The 19,687-nt window shown below is 38.8% G+C and overlaps 1 protein-coding gene across 1 annotated transcript in view; it reads left to right on the forward strand.

Moving 5' to 3' along the window:
- Nucleotides 1-19,687, forward strand: part of PCDH15 (protocadherin related 15) — a 796,162-nt gene that overhangs the window by 670,885 nt on the left and 105,590 nt on the right. The window contains exons 26-27 of the mRNA XM_069981835.1: nt 12,941-13,156; nt 16,052-16,140. Of these exons, the coding sequence (XP_069837936.1) occupies nt 12,941-13,156; nt 16,052-16,140 (305 nt within the window). The remainder of the gene's footprint in view (nt 1-12,940; nt 13,157-16,051; nt 16,141-19,687) is intronic.

Consider the following 19,687-nt stretch of genomic DNA (forward strand, 5'->3'; position numbering starts at 1 on the left):
TCACCCAGCTACACTGCCTCACAGCTGCAAAGCAACTGACACAGGTGGCTTCTCCATGTCCAATGTCTATTCTAATGTTAAAACATATTACAAAAGTAAGTGGAGGCTCAGTATCATTAACACTGCATACACCAGCACTGGTGATATTGTAACTGCACTGGGCTTCAGCAGACTAATATATTTATATCCTTTTATTCACCATAATACCCCTTTAAGGGAATCTTTCCTATCACAAGAGACAATAATAGAGAGTATCAGTTGATTATTTTTTACTGTTGAACCAAAGTTACAAAAAAGTTAGAAACGATGATAGACTAAGCCTTAGATAAATGACCTGTGCAGGAAGCCATGGAAAACCTGAAGCCATTTTGAATGTCATTGGAAATAATGTTCCAAATTTATTGTCTCACCGAACAGCAAAATAATAAAGCACAAGGGAACATATTTTGTGCAAATAAATGTCATGCATTGAAGAAGCTATTTAAGGTCATTGTTAAATGTCACTTTATGTTCACAGTACTCTTGCTTTTGGTATCTATAAAGATTTTACTTTGGAATGTGTTCATTGATTAAGTGGCTTGATATAAATACATGTACAATCCATTATCTCTAATGCTTAGGTGAATTCTTTTAGCAACATATATAATTATGGTTAACAAGAGATGGCATTTAGCTTTGATCTAGCAGAGGTGTCGGTGTGGGTCGTATTAAGCATAATAAGATATGTAAATTTTAGAAAGACACTGGGCACTGGATGTTTTCTCCTGATAAAGTTAGGAAAATTTTTCCGGAAGCTTCATGCTTTTTGTGTTGCTACTAAAGCCAAATCTCATTAGCCGGCACATAAAACCAATGAAATCAAAGTAGCAGACTTCTTTTTTACTTATACAAACCTATTTCAGCTATTTTAAAGGGGTACTCCAGAAAGTTGGGGTCTCAACTCCCTTACTCTGGTCCAGCGATGCACAGCTCTATTGATGCAGAACAGCCATAGTTAGAGACCGTAACTTATTGGTGTCCTGGTAATGATCTGACCGGTCACATTATCAGAGGGACCAATAAAGACATAACCAAAGGGCTGTGTATGTAATAAGGGGCATAGCTGAATGCAAATGTTCCACATGGGGCAATTGAAATTATTTCTGTCCTCTCTATATCATACTGTATAATCTGTGACTGACGGTTACTGAACATTCAGCTGCCCAAGTGCATTAACAGCTGGCTTAAATTTATACTATAAATATACATTGGTGCTGGTTTAAAAACCAGAGTCACCTACTATAAATTTAGGGCAGGAGGCCCCTTAAGCAGTGAAATCAACAGTCCTATATTTAATAATTTAACTTCCTGAGAGGCATAATTCCAACTTCCATTAAATACAACACATTCTATAGTACATGTATGGAAGTATTAGTAAAAATGACTATGTTTAGCGGCTACTCCCAAGTGAAGCAGGATGCCCATTACTATAGCTGTCAATTTCTATTGATTTCATGCATTCTGAAAAAGAGCTTTTAGTGCTTTGAGATGAAGACTGAAAGCCTAAAGCCACTCTTATCTGTTGTCACTCGGTTAAATAGCCTTGAGAGGGATCTTGAAGTGTTTTTTTTTTTTGTTATTTCAGTGGCTTTAACATAAACCTTTAATGATATATTACTCCATAGGAGAGGAATGGAAATACAGATAAATGTGTGATATGTGTGTAGTCCAAACTGATTACGTGTGCTGAGATGAAACACAGTATAGTGCATTGCACTCAAACGCTCCTACACTCTTATGTCCATGCTATATCAATTTTTAAAAGTTACTAAGAAATTACACCATATCCCCAGTCATGTGGAAAAGTTTGAAAAATTCACCATTATCTTAGTTGCAAGAGGGGCATAAGTTTGACTTTTAATGAAAGCAATAGAGGATTACTACAATGGAATAATAACTTATTTTTCTGTTGGACAAGAACATTATAAAAACTAATACGAAACAAAGTGAATCGTACCCAACAAAAGCTGCATTATAATACATATATGTAATGAAGGAGTGTAAGTATAAGTCAAAAGGACAATGAAAAACACTGTAATTCAGATTTATGCCTGATTTAAACCTGATGATGGGCTCAAGCCCAAAACATTTGCCATGACTACAATATTAGCACTGTGTAATATCCCATCAAGTATGGGAATATGTCATCTGCAATTCCTGTTCCAAAATGCTTACACTGTTAGATAGCTGTTAGGTCAACGAGACAAATGGTACCTTTTATATATCTAGCTGAGCTTCCAGAAAGGGAAATGCTTATATTTTCTGGTATAAAGAGGCTTTTCAAAACTACTGAATATCTTCAAGCAGGAATACTTCTCGTCTTCCCACTCCCTGCTTGATTTACATCTGAAAGCTGAGTCCCAAGCAGAGTCAGCTATGGGAGAGGGTGTAAGGGGGTGTTACAGCTTCCTGCACTTTAGGAGCTCAGGAAAACCTTTGACTCTTTCTACTATAGAATGAAAGCATTTTTTCTACATTCTGGAAGCAATGACAGATATTTGAATGGTACCATGTGCCTCTTTGTCCTAAAAATGACAGTGTCAGTAAATGGAAATGTAAATTGCAGATGACAGATTCCCTTTAATGTGTTCCTAAATTTCTATACAACATGTCAGCATTTCTAGTGGTCCAGCTGCTAAAAGCCCCACCAATTTCTAGAGCAAGAGACAAAAGTGCTTGACTAAGTAATATTTTTCCTTGTTTTTGCTTAGCTTCCTAGTCACGCTCAGGAAGTACAGGTTTCAGACTTTCTGTAAGCTTATGAGACTGTCATAGCATCTATACTCTATGCTCCATGAGCAGAAGTGAGAGGACGGAGCATTTAGCCAGGCATTTCTGTCCCTTCCTTCTAGCGATTGGTGGGACTCGCAGCAGCCAACTCCACAGATCCCCACCAATCACACCATGACAGGTCAGGCATTGAATAAAAATTTAGTTACACTTTACTATAGCACAGCTTGGCTGTATATACCGCACACTGCACTGAATTTTATAAAATACCATTCATACAAGTTGTATTTGCAATTACTGCCATTCCCCCCCCCCCTCCCCTTTTGATTGATATATTTTTCTTCTAGTATGGCTGGAATAGTCCATTGAACTCTTTAATAAATATGTTTCAAACTCAATGGTTAATACACAGCCATCCAATACGTTAGGAAAATTACCTAGCAAAATGTTAGGCTGCAACTCCATGCAGGGCTATGACTTGAAACTCCATTTAGGGCTCTTTCCTCGCATGGTGTCCTGTTGAATATACACCCTTTATGGTGTACTGTAGAGTGCTCAAACACTGTACCATCATCATGCAGGACTCAAAAATCATTGCCATAAGGTCTTTAAATAATACTGCCAGACTATAACACTGTCCAAGCATGAAATGTACTAGGAAATGTACAGTATCTGCATCCCGTAAAGTTGCCTGCCCCCCCACCCCGCTTTTAGTAATTATAGGGGCATACTCAACACCAACACCTCTAAAATGTGAACATTTCTATTTCAGTATTTTTTTTCAGCTTATTAAGTTTGCTCGTTCCTTTTAGTAAAAATATTTTTTGCCATTTGACCCTTCATCTTCAACACACAGCATTTTACTGTTATTACTATGTATTTAGCATAATGTTATAGTATATTTCATTATAAATATGCAGAAGCTCCAGTTATCTAGTGCAAAACTAATGTTTTCCATTTAGCATCTGCAAAATAAAACCTTTTATTTCACAGAAATGAATTACTGCCGTTGAGCTATGCTTAATATTTCTTTTTTTGAATACAGGGGCTGTATGAAATAGCCACAATAAAAATAGGGTGCAAAAATCTATTTTCTTCAATTTTAATAGACTCCTGTGACCTAACAAATGTCTTCCAATAAAATTACATTTGTTGAAACATTTATTTGTTATGCTTAGTGTTCTCTTGTGCTTTAGCAAATTAATGCAGGGCTGTTTATACATAGTTAGAAGTCTGCACCGCTAACCGTCATGAACTTTTCCATCTGCTCTGGAACCACAGTGCATTCTTTTTGTAAATTGGAACACAATTATAAAGTGCCATTTGTTCTGCAAATAAACAGAACAAACATCATTCAAAAAGAGATCGGTTTTATAATAAATGTTGTTTTTTCTTTGGAAGGAAGGATTGACTTTTAGAATATATATGACCTGAGGTCTGCACATTGAAGATTTGACTGCCAGATACTTGGAACTACAGATAAAATTGGCCTAAAATTACAGTGCACAGTGCTTCATTGACTAACAAAAATTTCTAATAAGGATTTATCCATCTGGGTTTTAATTTTTCCTGGCCGAAATGTAGTTGACCTGTGACTAGAATTGCTGGGGGGTCATCAGCTGTCTTCACTAATGGTTCTCATAAGATGGAAGTCCTCATACTGACAAAAAGCTGAACCAGAAGTGGAGTACAGCTAACCAGGATATAGAAGGGCCGTTTTAATACAAGAAAGTCTTTTTTTTCTTAAGTAAGCCATTTTTGTTTGTATTATGATTGAAGTGTCCTATAACGGGAATGTGTCAATAGGAATAAAACACTGCATCAAATCTATATCCTATACGAATTTCCTAATTTTCCATTATCTATATTTTACCGTACTCATGAAATTTTTTTGTCGTGGTACAAGGTCTAAAACTAAGCTAAGTGCCCTCCTTCTCATTACAGACAGGAGTACAATGAAAGGTTACACCAGTATATAGATAACACAGGATTACCACTATTTACAATATATGTTGCTCTAAGTTCAGCCTCTCCATCACTGAGCTGATAGAGCATGCATAGAAAACACTCAAGTCTATTATGCTAAAGTCCATGTGGTTTTCTGAAAAGCATACTGTATTTTTAAAGTGACTGTTTACCAACAACATGCGCCCCGAAACCACTTCTACAGTTGGATAGCTGTTTTCTATCCAAGATCTGTCCTGGGGTCCATTCAGCAGTTCAAGGAGTTATTTTCCTTAAAAAAACAACAACTTTTAAACTTGTGAGTACAGATTTGCTTTAAAAGCTGGTAAAAAGAGGAGTTCAGTCAGGATGGTTGCCTCTATAAAAATGTAGTAGACATTAAATATAAAATGTTCACTTAGAAAATAACAACAGATTAGAAAAATACTAGAAATTAGTCCGGGGCCGGACTTTTTTTTTTTTTTTCAAAAGAGCCAGGGAGGAGGTGGATGAACATAACAAAATACACCAACCTCCCCGGTTTCAGTGCTGTGGTCCACTGTCCTCTGCTCCGGTTCCCTGTCCCTTGGCCACTTCCTGGTATGAGCAGGGACCCGGGTTGTGGCAAGCCAGGCCCATTCTACGGCTGAGACTGGATCCCACTTCATGTTACGTTCAGCAACCTCCTCCCAGTTTAAAAAAAAAATCCAACCACTGACTTCTCCTTTAAACAGTAATGGGTGTTACATAAGTCATTGGTGGAGATTTATTATTACAGGCGCAATAAGCAAACAGTGCTGTTCCAGTATTTTGCCCAAAGGTGTGTGCCCTGTTGATAAATTTATCTTAAGGGTAAACCAAGTAGTTTCGAAAAGTTTATAAAATCTTAAAAGGGTTATCCAAGATTAGAAAAACAGCTCCCATATTACAATAAACTTCCACTTTAAGTGAATGAAGACAAATTGTAATACCACACACAACTTGAGTGCTGCCAAATTTTAAAAAAGCAGTGGTTTTTAATCCTGAATAAACCCTTTAAGCAAATGAGTCATGATCGGTACATGTGTTGGAAAAAGTGCCATAGTGGCAATAATATGTTGGGAAATCAATGCACCATATTTTTTAATGAATTAACACTAACAAACAGGCAAAGATACAGTGAAACACTAATAAATCTGCCCCACTGTCTTTCTCATACTACAGTGTTCAAACTCGTCAGGGAAAGAACAATTATGCCCATTGCACCAGTGATGAACTTTCCCCCATCTTATTCGGCTTAGACCTCTGATTGTACAATGATTTTGTTGGCCTTGTACACCATGCCCTTAATTTGTATTTATATAAAATGAAGACAAGCATGCCCTTTGTGTTTTTTTTTGTTCTCCAAACCCATTGCAGTAACTAGACCGCTTAATCCGGGCTGAGAATGGCAGAGTTGCCTTTTCATTTCTGTTATTGTGCAGCCTGATGGGCTCCTTTCAGAGTATAGATAATGGTGGGATTGCTGAATAATGATAACAAGAGTCACTACAATGTCTACAAGTTTCAAAGGTTTAAATGGTTCTAATCACATAGCAGTACCAAAGAAAACAATTCAGCCGTGCCTTAGAAAATACTGTGCTACACGGAGATGACACGAATCATGAATTCATAGCTATAAAATATTAGTTCTATTTCCGATCATTGTTTACCTTTGTCCCAATACACATGAGCTTCCAAGAATTCAGTCTTACGAATATAGTAAATGGATATGGGTGGACGATCACAGATATAAAGAAAAGACATGAGCGAATCTAGAAAGAAAGAAAATTGCTATTTTATCTCGGTGGTTGGCTTATCAGCCGGCTGCCTTTGAAGTTCATGCCACTCTCCCCGGGTTCTTGAAAAATCTGGATCCGGTCCTGGGAAACTTCTCCCAGTTTACCAGGAATGGATCCAGATTTTCCCGGCACCCACAGTGGCATGGACTTCAAAGGCAACCAGCTCATTAGCCAACCGCCAAGCTAACGTAGCAATTTGTTTAATTTTTACAGTAAATTTGCTCATCTCTAATAAAAATGGCAACCATCAACAAGAAAATGTTACAGCAGTCATGTCAAGCAGTACAATATCTAGTAATAATTTAGTGTCTGAAGCAATAATAATCTTTTCATAACAATAATCAGACCTAGAAATAAGTGAATCTACATTAGGAACAAAGCAAACCACTATCAGCTATCTGCATTCTGCTCATCAGACTGTGGGCTTTGAAGTCTGTTCTGCTCTATGCTGCTCCTCCCCAGGTGCTGGGAAAGGATGGATCCAGTGCTGGGAAACTGGGAGAAGTTTCCCAGGACTGCATCCTGTCTAATTAGCAAGATGCAGATGAGAACAAAGCGCTTCAGCTTCATTCCTGCTGTAGATTTGCTCAACTCTAATCGGAACAATGGAGTTACCATAGTTTCCACAAATTCAAAAATGTGTTTAATCTTGTCAAAAGATTTTAGAGTACATGACTAAAAGTAATTGTGACTATTGACATACATTACTTATGGTTTAATCATTGAATGTGAGTAGAATGCAAAAAAGTGTCAACTTAGGAAATGTGTTCTATGCCAAGGTAATCAGTGATGCTGAATGCATTACTGCCTACTAGAGATGAGCAAATAGCTGATCTCAACGAAGCAAAGCTCTTCATTTGATCTGCGCTCTGCTCATCAAACCTGCAGCCTTTCAGCGCTGCTCCGCTCCCTGCTACTCCTCCAAGGATGCCGGGAAAAGCTGGGTCCAATCCTGAGAAACGTTTGATAAACCTCCCCAGAGTTTTGTTGTGATGCTAAATATATTGCTGCTTATTTAAAATTCATGCAATGCCAATGCCAAATAACAGTATTATAAAATTAAACACCTTGTGACAGATCATGCACTTGGGCCCACAAACTTCGAGTTATGTTACTGACTGAGCAGCGAAGCATGAATTGTATGGGTCACCTATACCAGTGTACAGGAGCAGAGACTACTGTATGAATTCAGATCTGCCGTCAATCACAATCAAATTAAATGGCTACACTGAGTAAATTCTCCTGAAGCTAATTTGGGGGATTTGCCCATCTCTAATTAGAAAAGTTTCTATAAGATTTATCAGTTGTACAAAGAAGTAGTGTATAGTTGAGCAAACCAATGTTCAATTTTTAGAATGAACTGTTCTTTTTAGGCAATGACCAAAAACTCTACACCATGGTTGACACAACACCACACTCTTGTAGAGATGTGGTGCGACTCTTTACTACTGAACCGATGGAATGATGGTAACATATTCATAGCCCTTGTATTGATGGGAACATTATTTTATGCGGTCTTTTTCGGGTTCTGTTCACACTGGCATTATAGTTTCTTTTTTTTTTTTATAGCAGCCAACTCTTACATGGCCAAATATCACACCTATCATCTGTGATAAAACTTGGCATATTTTCATTAGCCATGTTCTAAAGTCTTGAAAGTCCAGTATTATAATTAGAACTTTTCTTTCCCAAATGAGAATTAATTTTATTGTATAAAGCAGACCACTCCAGATTTCTAACAGGGAGCCACAGATGGTTTGTGCATTAACAATGTCTGTACCCAATAAAAGGCACATCTAATATATTCCCCCAGCTTCTGTTAGTAATATTTAATTATTTAGAACATTTCCTGGTTTGTCACTCCCTATGGTGATGTACAGTAGCTCTCTTAGAAGATAATGACAGCATACCGCCTTATCCTCTCTTTGTGTTACATTACATCCCCTATAAGACTACCAGCAGAAGCATGTATGAGGATAATTCATGCATTCATACACACATAAATACCCTTATTTTCCAGAAGTTGATTAGGTTAGATCAATTGGAAATGTTAAAAAGTACGATGGGTCAAAGCTTTTAAGGCAAATCTAGAAAACTGTTTCAAATAAGCATTTGTCCAAGCTACACAAATTCATAGAAAAAAAAACACATGTATACCATTAGTAGAACTTTCAGACCTATATTAACCTCAAATGCAGTATTTCTGAAAAAATAATTATGGAAACAAACTGAAATAGTGCTCATACTGTACTGGAATCTGTCAGTTCTTTAAGTGTATAACCTTTTGCTTATTTCCAAACTCTCAAATTTGCTGTTATAATTTTCCCTTTTAAGTGTAGTGGTACAGAGTTACAGCTTGGCACAACTCTTTGCTCCCCTTCCCTGCTTGCCCTTCCTTGATTTATGTAATGTTTGGCTAACTAATCTTCCACTTGAGCTGTTGATACCATAGTATCACTGAGTGCCTAAGGGCCTTATTACACTAAACGATTATCGGCCATATTTAGCCAATATCGGCCATTACAGCCAAGATTCGTCTGGTGTAATGGAAGACAACGATAAGGCAACATGAACAATATCGGCTGATCGTTGCTGTCATTTGTCTTTCAACATGTTAAGAGACAAAAGACCAGGATGGCAACAATCTGCTGCTGTCGCTCCGTAGAATCGGAGCAGCGGCAGCAGACCACTGCCATCTTCTATGTGCTGCCTGGACGATCTAGGGATCACCCGAGCAGACTCCCCAGCTCGCTGCCGACGCGTGTAATAGCACCAGAAGCGAGCAGGGAATGAGGAGCAAATGAGCGCTGACAGCGTTTGTTTGCTCCTCAACATCGCCCCATGTAATAGGGGCTTAAGAGGATATTTAAAGCGTACTAATTAACATTCTCTGCTGCCTGATTCATTAGGGTTCATTAACCCTTTAAGGACATGGCCCATTTTCGTTTTTACGTTTTCGGTTTTTCCTCCTTGTGTTTAAAAGGTCATAGCACCTGCATTTTTCCACCTAGAAACCCACATGACCCCTTATTTCTTGCGTCACTAATTGTACTTTGCAATTACAGGCTGAATTTTTGCATAAAGTACACTGCGAAACCAGAAAAAAATTCAAAGTGTGGTGAAATTGAAAAAAAAAACGCATTTCTTTTATTTGGGGGAAATGTGTTTTTACGCCATTCGCCCTGGGGTAAAACTGACTTGTTATGCATGTTCCTCAAGTCGTTACGATTAAAACGATATATAACATGTATAACTTATATTGTATCTGATGGCCTGTAAAAAATTCAAACCGTTGTTAACCAATATACATTCCTTAAAATCGCTCCATTCCCAGGCTTATAGCGCTTTTATCCTTTGGTCTATGGGGCTGTGCGAGGTGTCATTTTTTGCGCCATGATGTGATCTTTCTATCGGTACCTTGATTGCGCATATACGACTTTTTGATCGCTTTTTATTACATTTTTTCTGGATTTGATGCGACCAAAAATGCGCAATTTTGCACTTTGGGATTTTTTTGCGCTGACGCCGTTTACCGTACGAGATCAGGAATGTGATTAATTAATAGTTCGGGCGATTACGCACGCGGCGATACCAAACATGTTTATTTATTTATTTATTTGTTTACTTTTATTTAAAACCTGGGAAAAGGGGGGTGATTCAGACTTTTATTAGGGGAGGGGGATTTTTACTATTAACAACACTTTTTTTTTTTTTTTTACACATATACTAGAAGCCCCCCTAGGGGACTTCTAGTATATACACTGTGATCTCTCATAGAGATCTCTGCAGCATAGATATGCTGCAGAGATCCATGAGATCGGCACTCGTTTGCTTTCGGCTGCTGCAGCCGGAAACAAACGAGTGCCGAGCCGAGGACGGCGCCATCTTGGACGCGTCCCCGGCCGGCATCAGTAACGGAGATCGCTCCTCCGGGACAAGGTCCCGGAGGAGCGCTCTCCCCCACTAGACACCAGGGAAAGGTTGCCTCCGGTAATCGGAGGCAGCTGTCAACTTTGACAGCTGCCTCCGATTAGCTAATTAGCGGGCACGGCGATCGGACCGTGCCCGCTAATAGCGGCGGTCCCGGGCTACACGCGGCACCCAGGATCGCGGCACTTCAAAGCGGGGCCGCCGCGCGGCCCCGCTTTGAAGTGCTAATGAGGACATAGGACGTACCGGTACGTCCTATGTCCTTAAGAGGTTAAGGTTCAATTCATTAAGGTTGTCAAAGTGGTTTCTCCCTGCTCAACTGGCTTTGCTTAATAGATTTCCAGGGGCATAGGTAGGATTCACTGGGCCCCATAGCAAAAAAAGTTTAAGAGGGCCCCCCTCCCCTATGCACAACACAAAGCACAGAACATATAAACAGTGGTACCTTGGTTTAAGAGTAACTTGGATTAAGAGCGTTTTGCTAAATTGTAACTTGGTTTAAGAGCATTGCTTTGGTTTAAGAGCTCCCTGTACTGGGTGGGAGGGGGAGTGGGGGAGGAGCATGGTCTGCATAGCGGGGTCTACAGCACTGTACTCTGACTCAGGGAGTCTCACTCACTTTCTAAATCATAGCAGATTCACTTCAGGCTGGGGATAGCATCAGGGGCTGGATTCTGGAGGTAATTCTAGCCTGTTGTACTACGCTACTGCATTATAGGGATCTGCAGCTCCATCCTGTATCTACAAACTGTTGCTGTTTCTTCAGGTTTATGCACTTACTATACATTATACTCCCCATGCTGCCCACTATACTGTACAGTAACTTATCATATCACTTGTTTTTTAGAATAAAAAAACATTATTTTTGGGGTGTGGAACCAATTGTCTGCATAAGACTATGTTCACACATCGTCAAAAATAGAGAAACGGCGGCTATTTAATATAACGTCTGTTTTTGCCGCAATTTAACTGACTGCAAATGTAATACATTGAAGTCAATGGAAAGACGGACGTCCAATGCACACAATGTATTGAAGAAAAGACTTTTTTACTGCAGACGGCAAAATAATGATCATTATTTTCGGACGTCTTTTGCAAACAGCGGACGTTTTTATTAGTTGTTCACACAGTTTTTCTTTTATCACCGTCCTTTCTCCGTTTTAACTATTAAATTTAATAGACTTTTTAACTAAGACACACCCAAAAGACAATTAGTAACCTCAAACTAGAATAATGTACCAGCAGCTGTTATTGCACTGAGGGAAGGCTAGACAGTTAAAGATGTCTGTTATTTTAGACCCAAAATGACAGACGTCATTTTAAGCGGAGCTGAAAAAATGTTGTGTAAACATAGCCAGTCAGTGATTTCTTGTGGGAAAAGTTGCTTTGGTTTAAGAGTGGATTTGGAATACAACGAATTATGCTCGTAATCTAAGGCCCCATTATATCTATCTATCTATCTAATATATATATATATATATATATATATATATATATATATATATATATATATATATATATATATATTAGACACACACAGTATATGCTCTGTGATGTTCCTGATTACACAAGAGTGACTGGCAGAGCAGAGAGGCAATGGCTGCTTGCTATGACAGTCCACTGTTTTTACCTACTGTATAAGGGGCATAAGGAGCCCTCATGGTTAAATACATAGGTGCAGGAGTGGACTACCTTCTGCTTAAACCCTTATGTACTGCAGTGTGTAAGTGGCCCAAAGTTCAGAAGATATTTGCTTTACTGCTCCTCCACTGATAACCCCTGACCTCTGCAGGGAACTCTGCACATTTTCCTTTCCTATCTTCTGCTTGTTAACCCTTTTTTGTGTTGCAACATGTAAGTAAACATTGAGTCACTTTCACACTGCAGTACATAAGAGGTTAAGCAGGAGGACACATGCTCTTATCTTCTCCCCAGGGGCCTCCCTCCTGCATAGGCCCTAAGCAACTGCCTACCCTGCCTCTATGGCAGCTATGCCACTGTTTCTCCTAATACCCAGAGAGTGGTCTATTAATCTAGGTTGCTGGGGTGAATAAAAACCATTGAGGACCTCCCAGATGACTTGTGGCTCAGGTAGCATAAAAGGGATGACCAGTCCTTTTTAGCACGTAAAACAATGTTCTAATACACTTTCTCTTAAAATATAACAAATAAGCTTTATTTAAAGGGATTTTTTCAAGTAAAACATTTACTGCCTATACATTGGATTGATGAGAATTAACTGACCACTGGGACGTCCTCATAATAAAAATGTTAATAAATTGCTGTTACCCCATGTGAATGGAGTGACAGTCAAGCATGTGTGCATTCAATGAGACTGAAAGAAATAGCTGTGGAAAATATGGGCTACTGCCCTGTTAATGGCAGGAAGTCAGTTATGCCAGAGGATTTTTAGCTATATTACGTACAGTATATTGGAAACTAATCTTCTTCTGTTGGAATTTGTAATGTCGTTTCAGACTTCTGATAGAGATACTGGAAACTACAGCAGCAATAGATATAAGCTGAATGTGCCCCCAATTAAGGATGGGAAAGAAGGCTTTGTTATCGAATTCTACTCTGGAGTCATCAAAACTGCAATGCTCTTCAAGAACATGAGAAGATCGTATTTTAAGTTTGAAGTTATTGCAACAGATGATTATGGAAAAGGCTTGAGCAGCAAGGCTGATGTCATAGTAAGTACAAGTGTAAAAAGAATAAAATAATAAAGACTACTTGTCTAAAGCAACAGCAATCACAATTGGTTCCTTATTTGATGCACTTAAAGGGGTTATCCAGTGCTACAACATGGCCACTTTGTCTCTGAGTCAGGTGTGGTTTGCCAATAAAGGGGTTGTTCACCAAATTTTTTTTTCTTTCAAATCAACTGGTGCCATAAAGTGCCAAAGATTTGTAATTCACTTCTATTAAAAAATCTTAAGTCTTCCAGTACTTATCAGCTGCTGTGTGTCCTGCAGGAAGTGGTGTTTTCTTTCCTGTCTGACACAGTGGTCTCTGTTGCCTCCTCTGTCCATGTCAGGAACTGTCCAGAGCAGCAGCAAATCCCCATAGAAAACCTCTCCTGTTCTCCAGACTGGAAATAATACAACTTCCTGCTGGGCATACAGCAGCTGATAAGTACTGGAAGGCTTGAGATTTTTTAATGGAAGTCAAATACAAATCTCTGGCACTTTATGGCAGCAATTGATTTGAATTGATTTGGTGTACAACCCCTTTAAGCTCCATTTCCTTTAATAGAACCGAGTTAGAAAACCTGCTTCCAAACTAGAGACAAGAGTGGGCTGTCTCTGGAAGAAAGTGGTCATATATTTGTAGTGCTGGATAACCCCTTTAAGAGTTTTATAAGAACTCCCAAAATGGTAGATTTTGTCCTGATAACAGTATTACCAATATCTATAGGTTGTACCTTATATTACAACTCATCTTTATTTATTTCAATGGGACTGAACAGCAATAATAGCAAAGTTCAAAGTGGTAATTCTGGTAAAAAATCAGTCACTTTTTTTAATTTTATATAATTCCTTTATAAGGATAGGCTTGTCATAGAACCCATTGCCATAGCAAATTCAGGTAACATATTTCTTGTGTGTGGTTTTATTCTTCGATGTTTAGTCTACTGTAGTCTACTATAATATCTACAAGAGGTCTGTATGATGAACAGGGATGTAGGGATGGTCCGAACAGAGTTCGTACGAACCCGAACCATCCACAATGATTACTGCTGTCTGCCCGCTCCGTGCAGCGGGCGGATCCAGCCTGAGGAACGCCTGGAAAACTGGGATACAGCCATAGCCATAGGCTGTATCCCAGTTTTCCAGGCGGCCCTCCCGCTGTATCCGGGCAGACAGCGGTAATCCAATGCCGAGAGTTCGGGTTCGGACCATCCCTAGTATTATGTACTTATCATAAAAAAAGATAGACACAAGTGCTACAATACGGCACTGTTTAAGTTTTCAGATTTTAAAACATATGAAGTTGTTTTTAGGAAAAATACATCAAATACCTATTGGACAAGTCCACAGAGATTACAAAAAGTCACCAGCATTACCCTGTACTAAAAATTCTAATCTAAAACTAACACAACTTTCAGATATTTCCCACTTCTAAAACCTGCATGGATTAGGTCGTCATTTGTAAATCCTACACAGCCTTTCAAGATGGAAAAACTATTATTTCTTATTTTTTAAGTCAGAGCTTTCAGCATAACTTAGCTTTTAGGTTAAAAAGTAATTTTGTTTTGTACCATGACAGCAATCGTGTTTTACCTAAGTGAGGGCTGCTTCTCAGACTCATTGATCCCATTCCTAAGAATTGAGACTGGCGTTCTTGAAGTCCAGCTTCCTAGAGGGAGTTTGAAGTCATTTCGTATAAAGTTAAACCTTGAACTAAAAATTAAATGTTACTGCTCAGCTACTTTTATGTAAGTGGGAATAGTTTTGGTGATTTGAAGACAAATAGGTTTTGAACAGAGTGGAACTTCTTCAGCGTGTGTTCCATCTTTAAAAAAAAAAAAGTCCTTACTGTGATGTGTCTAATGTAATCCATATTGATATGTTCTAAAGAATTCTGTGCTTTCAAAGTTAACAGATAATTAAAATTTTTGAAATTATGAAACCAAGCGGCTACTGCTATTTCCAAGTGAATAAACAGGAACTTTTTATGAATTCATTATAAATTAAATACTGTGGAATTCAGAAGTTTAAGTATATTTGTAAAGTTTTAGATATGTTCAAATATATATATATATATATATATATATATATATATATATAGCACAAGAAAATTATTATAGTTTTGGTGATATTTACTGTCCAACTCTGGGATCCCCATCTATCTCACGATAGAGGACATCCCATACACATACCTGGTTGTAGCTGCCAGAGGTTGTTGGAAAGCCAAAAACCCAGAGGAGGGGACTTATGAAGATCAGTGTACTCGTATGCTGGTCTCAACTTAGGCCACACACCCTTTTCCCCCCACCAGATTTCCTAAGAGGCGCCCCCCCCCTCACCCGAGCTTCCCCTGACCGCCCATCGGGCAAGCGGGGGATACAGCCTCTGTACACCAGGGAGAAGGGGCGAATCTCCACCTTCTCCCTGGCGTACGCCTCGGGCGGACATTTCAAAAATGTTCCCCTGAATTTGTATAACACTCACTGATGTTGATGGGTGTTACATACTATAAGAGGCAGGGCAAAAAAAAAAAAAAAAAGGAAAAATTGCAATTCAGCTATTTGAATAAATGATGAACACAAGCACACTGACTTCCTTATTCCGGAATTAAGTGATGAATAGGAATGATAGTAAAAGTAAAATTTGTAGTTTTACACATAAGCTAAGTAAACAACACTTAAAAGCCTTTGTTTATTCTGCAGCTCTCACTTCCAGCAGTTGTGTTTGGTAAAAGAGAACAGCAAGGCTCCCAAGTTCCCACAGCTCTAAGCAGAGATGAGAAATTATTAGATTACGGCATTGCCTACCAGAGAAATGAGAAATCATTTATCACATTTGGTACTAATGGGATAGTCCGCCTGAAGTTCCACTTGATTTTTTTTGTCAATATCTTTTCAGGTTTCTGTGGTCAACCAGCTGGATATGCAAGTTATCGTTTCTAACGTTCCTCCTACAGTTGTGGAAGAAAATATAGATAGTCTTATAAGGTAACAAAAAGATATGTCTTCTTGTTTGCATGGTTTTATATTTTTATATGTGCAAGCCTATGCCAGTGCACTGTTGCCAGTGCACTTGTGCACTGGAAAGAGAATATTTTAAAGGGATTTTTTTTAGCTGCTCAGCATGAAATAAACATGAACCGTTGCATTCTGCAATACTATGATAAAAGAAATACAGCTGTGCAATTGAAAAACATTTATTCTGTACTGGCTACTTCTGCACTACCCCTAATACTTAAACTGCTGAATAGATCATTTTGGTCAGGATTATTTTTGTGTGTGTGATGTACTAATACAAGTCCTGATGTACAATAATCTTGTGTTTGGATGATGTTTGATGCTTTTCCTGAAAACATTGAATTCTGGCCTTTACAGTCATGTCCCTTTTTGATATATGCCATATGATATATTACCAACTACCTACCCTTGTTGCAGACCAAGTATACCCCTCACTGCAGCAGCAGTATTTTCTAATGGCTTGAGAAACATGACAAACCATTCAAGGTGATGACCTGGCCTCCAGATTTTAGTTTGATCAAGCATTGGATATGCAGTAGAAAAAAAAACAAGTCTGATCCATTAGGGGTACAACATACAACTTACAGGACTGAAATGATCTACTGGCAGATACCATAGGACAATGTACCTTCCAAAGAGAACTTACACAATATTCAGTTCCTTGGGGTCCTTTTACACATCCTTAGCTATCATCCCGATGCATTATAGACAGGCATGTTTTATTGTCTTAACAAAAAAAAAAAAAATAAAATACACTGTCGATTCCTTTACAAGTGGCTTCATAACAGTCAACAAGAACGGAGTGTTAAAGGGGTATGTCAGAGATCGAAAAGTAGTTTCCACAATGGTAATGGTAGCGGTCATTATTATGGTACTATTTGTCACTTGTATACTGGATGAATTTGCAATTTATCTCAGCCACATTCTGCAACTAAAACCAAAAGAGCAAGATGATCTACACCGCAGGAGACCTAGTACGATTACAGCAGGTGCCCAGTGATTTGAATAAGTTTATTGTCGCTAGGTGGTTTACATGCTAAATATTGGAGCCAGTCCTGGCTTTACAAATATTTGAAAGTTTATTGAAGGAGAAGCCCAGTGTTTTCTAAAAGCCCGCAGGGGGAGGGGATTTATTTCAAGTAGGCACTTACCTCTCTCCATGCCTGCAGTGAGTGGCTGGAACAGCTGCGGGACCCCTGATGGAAGTAATTTTCCCTTGAGTTGTGATGACATCATGACTCAGGGGAAAAAGCCTGTCCGGGCTAACGGACTGCCCAATCAGCCAATCAGTGACTGGAACGGTTTCCCACCCCAGTCACTGACTGGCTGAGTGGCCAGTTCATCAGCTGGGTCTTGACGTGGACATCCCGGAGATCCCAAGCCCAGATGGGGTCCCATGGCCGCTCCTGCAGCTCACTGTGGGCTTGGGGTAAGGCAAGTTGTTACTTAAATTTAATTTCCCCCCTCCCCCTGCAGGCTGACAGCTTTTAGAAAACACCAGACTTCTTCTTTATTAATCCTACTGTATGAAATGGAAGCTATTTTTTGTCCCTGGGATATGCCTTTACCTGTGGGATACTCAAAGCCTTCCCTGATGCTGTGGTAAGTTAGATAATATTCTGAAATAAACATCTACAAAGCTGCTACATTTAGATGCATAGACAGAATATCTCTCTGCAGGATTTACACTGTTAGCCGTTTGGCAGCCGCTTCTATTAATTGTGAAAGCAGGTGTGCACATTAAACCAGCTTCTGCATGCGAGTCTCTGACAGAGCTGCATGATGTGAAATGCGCGGAGAATTAAGTCACCGGCGTCCCTTCCATACATCAACTAAATGTCTTCCCAGCTGTGAAGTGATAATAACTAAGTCTGGACAACTAGTTATGCTTTTTAACATTAAAATACAATGTCAATCAATATTAGTTGATATTTTTCCCTACCATAAAGATAAAAAGGGGGGATTTTACTCTTAGCAACCAAGATCAAGTGCCTGAAATAGTTTTAAGGTTTGTGTGATTCTATTTCATATATCAGATATCATTAGATCTCTATGTTTATTATGTTCTTATGAAATGGTTGTGTACATTATAAGTAGTTTTTACAAATACTGCACCATGGTGAAAAAAAAAATCCTAAAAAAAATATTGTTTTTCAATTTCTTAACATTATAATTTGTATTCTGCTCTCGAAAGCAATATTAGAGTGGATCATTACCTCTCTCTGTAGCACTGTATATAAAATACAGTACACTCTGACAGTAGTGTTTTTGTTGATTTTGCTAGATAATTTAGTTTTTGTGCCAACAGCAAACTACTAATAATTACTGAATTATAGGAGGATTGGAAGGGGGTCATTGGATACCTCAATACCATTCATATGCTAAGACGCCTGAAGACTCTAAGGCCTCTGAGGACCTATAATTCTACTTTACCAGCACCTAACAGACTGGTGTAATTGACTAAATTGTAAGCCTGAAGGGTTTGATTTTTATCCCACTGCAGACCAGTTAGAAACTTTGCACCAATGCTCTGAAAATGAGGCAAGTGCCCCATATATTTGTCAGAATATAGTGCTAATGTATAAATGGCTCCCATTTTATTTTATTTTTTTTCACTTGAGCTGTCCTTGTACTACAAGAATGGCCATTTATTTGAACAGCTGCAACATATTACTACATTTCCCCTGTGGCAGCTGATGAGACAGCCCTTCAATATATGCTATATAGTGCCTAGAAAGGGTTCTGTGTCATACAGCATTGGGACATATCTGTAATGTATGCAGAGGTAGCAATAACATCTGGTCCCTGAGGGTTTTTATGTTACTCTTGTGATCTTTCATTCTCTAACCTTGGATGACTACATACCAGAGTTAAGACTGACACTTGGATGGTGAACGGCAATGGCCATTAACCTCTTCACGCCCACAATACGTATATATATGTTCCTGCTGCAGATGCCCCGTGCAGCAGGAGCGTATATATACATTCCTGACAGTGAGGGGCCTTTAATGTGTGCAGGACCGTTGTAGCTGCAGGGGTCCCAATCGCTTGTACCAACAGACGGGGGTAAGCCACTTACCTCCAGCCTGTCGGATCCTCCATCTGTGCATAGAGTCTGCTCTCAGCCAGACTCTATGCACAGATCGCCGAGAACACTTATGTATGCTATGCTATGGCATAGCATAGATCGGTATAAGCAATCTAATGATTGCATATGTAACTGTATAATAAAAGTGTAAAAAAAAAGTGTAATTAAAAAATTAAAGTTTTTAAAAACCCTTATAAACACCCCAATAAAAGTTTAAAATACCTCCTTGACCATTATAAAAACATGTAAAAATAAATAAATAAACATATTACATATTGTAACTGTTAGAATTGTGCACTCTATTAAAATATAACATTATTGTTCTCGCATGATGAACGGCGTAAAGGGGGGGGGGGGGGGGGGGCTGTAGCACACCAGGATTGCAGATTTTTTTTATTATTATTATATATTATGAAAAAATTCACAAAA

The sequence above is a fragment of the Dendropsophus ebraccatus genome, chromosome 8 (assembly GCF_027789765.1).
Source record: "Dendropsophus ebraccatus isolate aDenEbr1 chromosome 8, aDenEbr1.pat, whole genome shotgun sequence".
NCBI lineage: Eukaryota > Metazoa > Chordata > Amphibia > Anura > Hylidae > Dendropsophus > Dendropsophus ebraccatus.